General features: G+C 38.1%; 1 protein-coding gene across 1 annotated transcript; it reads left to right on the top strand.

Moving 5' to 3' along the window:
• The first annotated feature begins 816 nt into the window (after positions 1–816).
• On the top strand, positions 817–2,305 carry LOC108380269 (kelch-like protein 17). The gene is made up of 3 exons (XM_017636641.1): positions 817–1,420; positions 1,484–1,841; positions 1,916–2,305. Exons 1-3 carry the CDS (start codon positions 1,272–1,274, stop codon positions 2,303–2,305), a joined length of 897 nt encoding a protein of 298 aa, XP_017492130.1. The 5' UTR covers positions 817–1,271.
• Positions 2,306–2,787: the final 482 nt, after the last annotated feature.

Raw genomic sequence — 2,787 nt, 5'->3', positions numbered from 1 at the left:
TCAGATGCAATATTTCAGCGTGGGAACTTTTTATTTTGATAAAAGCATTGTAAGATGGCATCTAACAAGTATTTTCGCCGGACTTAATCACTGAAAAAATTACAAAATTTGCTATTTTACAGCCAAGTGCATAATAACAAATATTTTAATAGAAAACAGCTCAATTTGTGCTTACTTCCCTGCCAGCAAAGAAACGTACATTTTTCCGGCAGTGTAGTCTAGAGCGCTTTTCTGTATCTGGAAACGCATAGAAAACAACTACAGTTTTCATTCAATTTCGTACCCGGAAAACGTTCGAAAAAGATGATGTTATTTAAAAGCAATAATTGTATTTTATTTGTTCAAGCTAAATATTTGAAAGCATGCATGCGTGGTTGGCAAAGGCTGAGCGTGCAGAAGGACGTGCCGCTATTTGTTAGCTTACAGAAGGTAACCGGGTTCGAATTCCGTCAGGCGATTACTAATTTTATTTAATTTTTTTTGAACTATGAAAGAGTATATGTGAATCAAAAAATTTCAGAAAAAACAGCCGAAAATGTATCCGTTTAACAAACAATTTTCGGTAGATGTCTGTACATACGTTTCTGCCGCACACTTTAGTGGGAAAACTGATCGTCAAAGTACCCGAAAATGGATTCGTTAAACGTACAAGAATCCGCACTTCATCCTCTTTTTTCCTTTTTCGGATCGGTTGTCGGATTTTTTGCTGGTAGGCTTATACCATGTTCCGACCGACATCGAAAAGATGTTTTCGTTGCTAAAACTGGTTTCGACCTAAAGCTTTTGTTTTCGTCCATGTAAAATCTGTCAAGCGAAAACCAGTTTTCGATGAAAACTACTTGAAAACTCACGTTCCACTCATTCCAATCGGCGTCTCCACTACTTTTTTTCGATTATTTATGAGTGAAAAGCATCTTGGTTTTGCTTTTGTATAGCAAAACTGTAATCAGAGCATGTAAGAAATGTCAACGAAAACAGTAACAGCCGGTGTGAACAGCCTTCAGCCCACAATCCCAAAACTCGTTTTCAAAGTGTTTTCGTTGTCGGTCAGAACATGGTATTAGTACTCGTGTTTTTCGCCATCTACTCAGTACTTGTTTGAAAAGTATCGATACCAAAATTACTAGGTATCGAACGAAAAGTGTCGAGTATGTACCTTTAATTACTCTTATCGTTTCATTCCTAGATAATCAACGGCGCGCTGTGGAACTAGAGCAACAAATCTGAAAAATACTTTGATTTTAATAAAGCAGTTTTGAATACGAGCAGATATGGCGACAGCTTTTACACGTCAACTTCTTCCCGATGTGAATGACAATGACCTTTATTTCATTAAAAATCAGATGAATAAAATATGCGATTTCTACGATGAGCAGGATTTTATAGATGTTACATTTCAATTGCCTAACCCCACTACTATGTAAGTTTTCAATTGATTCACACCTACATATATAGAATAATTATTTTATTTCCATTTTCACAGGATTCCAGCACACCGCTTGATACTCGCATCAGCAAGTCCTTACTTCAACGACCTTTTCAAAAGCGCCCAGGGCCTAGCTCCTGTTATCGAGTTAAACAACGTAAATAGTGACACCTTTGAGCGTTTAATGACATTTTGCTACACCGGCAAAACGCTCATAACCATAGACAATGTGGGTGCAATGTTGAAGGCGGCTATGGTTTTGAAGTTAGATGGGGCCGTTTTGAGTTGCGTTGACTATATTTCCGGGCATATAACTGAGTATACGCTGCAACGGGCATATTGCTTAGAGAATGAAACTCAGTGTGTACCACTGTACGAGAAACTCTTTGAATATGTTTTAGAGAATTTCATGGAGGTGTGTCTTTTAGGAGCATGTCTGTTTTTTTTTGTCATTCATTTCTTGATTACAACATATATCGTTATTTGTAGGTGAACCAGAGCACTGAATTTTTAAGTTTAAGTGCTGAGAGATTGCAGGCACTCATAGAGAGCGATAAATTGAATGTGAGTTGCGAAAAAGATGTCTTTGAGGCTGTAAAACGCTGGTATGAACACGACGCTGAAGGGCGCCGACAGATACTACCAGACTTGATCGGTAGCTTACGCCTCAACCAGCTGGATACGGATTTCCTATTGAGACACGTTCAGTCACTGCCTGGTTGTGAGCTATTGGCTTTAAGGGCGATAGCGTGGACTACGGTCTCTACAAATCGTAGAATGGTGTCGTTAAAGTTTACAACGCCACGAAAATATGTGCACAAAACATCGGAGGAAACAACATTGATAGCGGTAGGAAGCTCTGTAAGTTCAACCAACTGATATTTGATAACGAAGTTGCATGTTATAAAAGTAAGTTATCCGCAAAATTAAATTTCGGAATTTAAAAAAGCGATGAACAAAAGAATATTCGGCATACCTAAAGAATACCTACCCTTGAGCGAGAGAAAAAAGAAAACGTGGACGTGGTGCACCCCTTTCTGCTGAGTTGAATGGTAAACTTTTTTTTTGGTGCAAATTGACAGGGGCGGCGCTAGGGGGGGCTAAATGTGGAATAATCAACATTTTCAAATGCTTATATTTTGAAAACTATTGAACCGATTTTTAAATCATGGACACAGTTGGAAAGGTAATTGAAGGACCTTTCATTCAATATATCTGTGTTCGTATGGAAAAGTAGCTTATGTCGAAAGGCTGGCTTTAGTATAATGCGGCATTCCCTTTATTCTTTAAACGACAAGGAATTTTTGGATGAGACTTGACAAGAATATTGACTTGCTTGTATCTGAACTATTTCTTGCACC

This window comes from Rhagoletis zephyria, unplaced genomic scaffold, assembly GCF_001687245.7.
Source record: "Rhagoletis zephyria isolate East Lansing unplaced genomic scaffold, Rhagoletis_zephyria_1.1 Rzeph_scaffold_18736, whole genome shotgun sequence".
Lineage (NCBI taxonomy): Eukaryota > Metazoa > Arthropoda > Insecta > Diptera > Tephritidae > Rhagoletis > Rhagoletis zephyria.
Note: the sequence above shows the minus strand (reverse complement) of the source record. Positions and strands in the feature narration are given on the sequence as shown.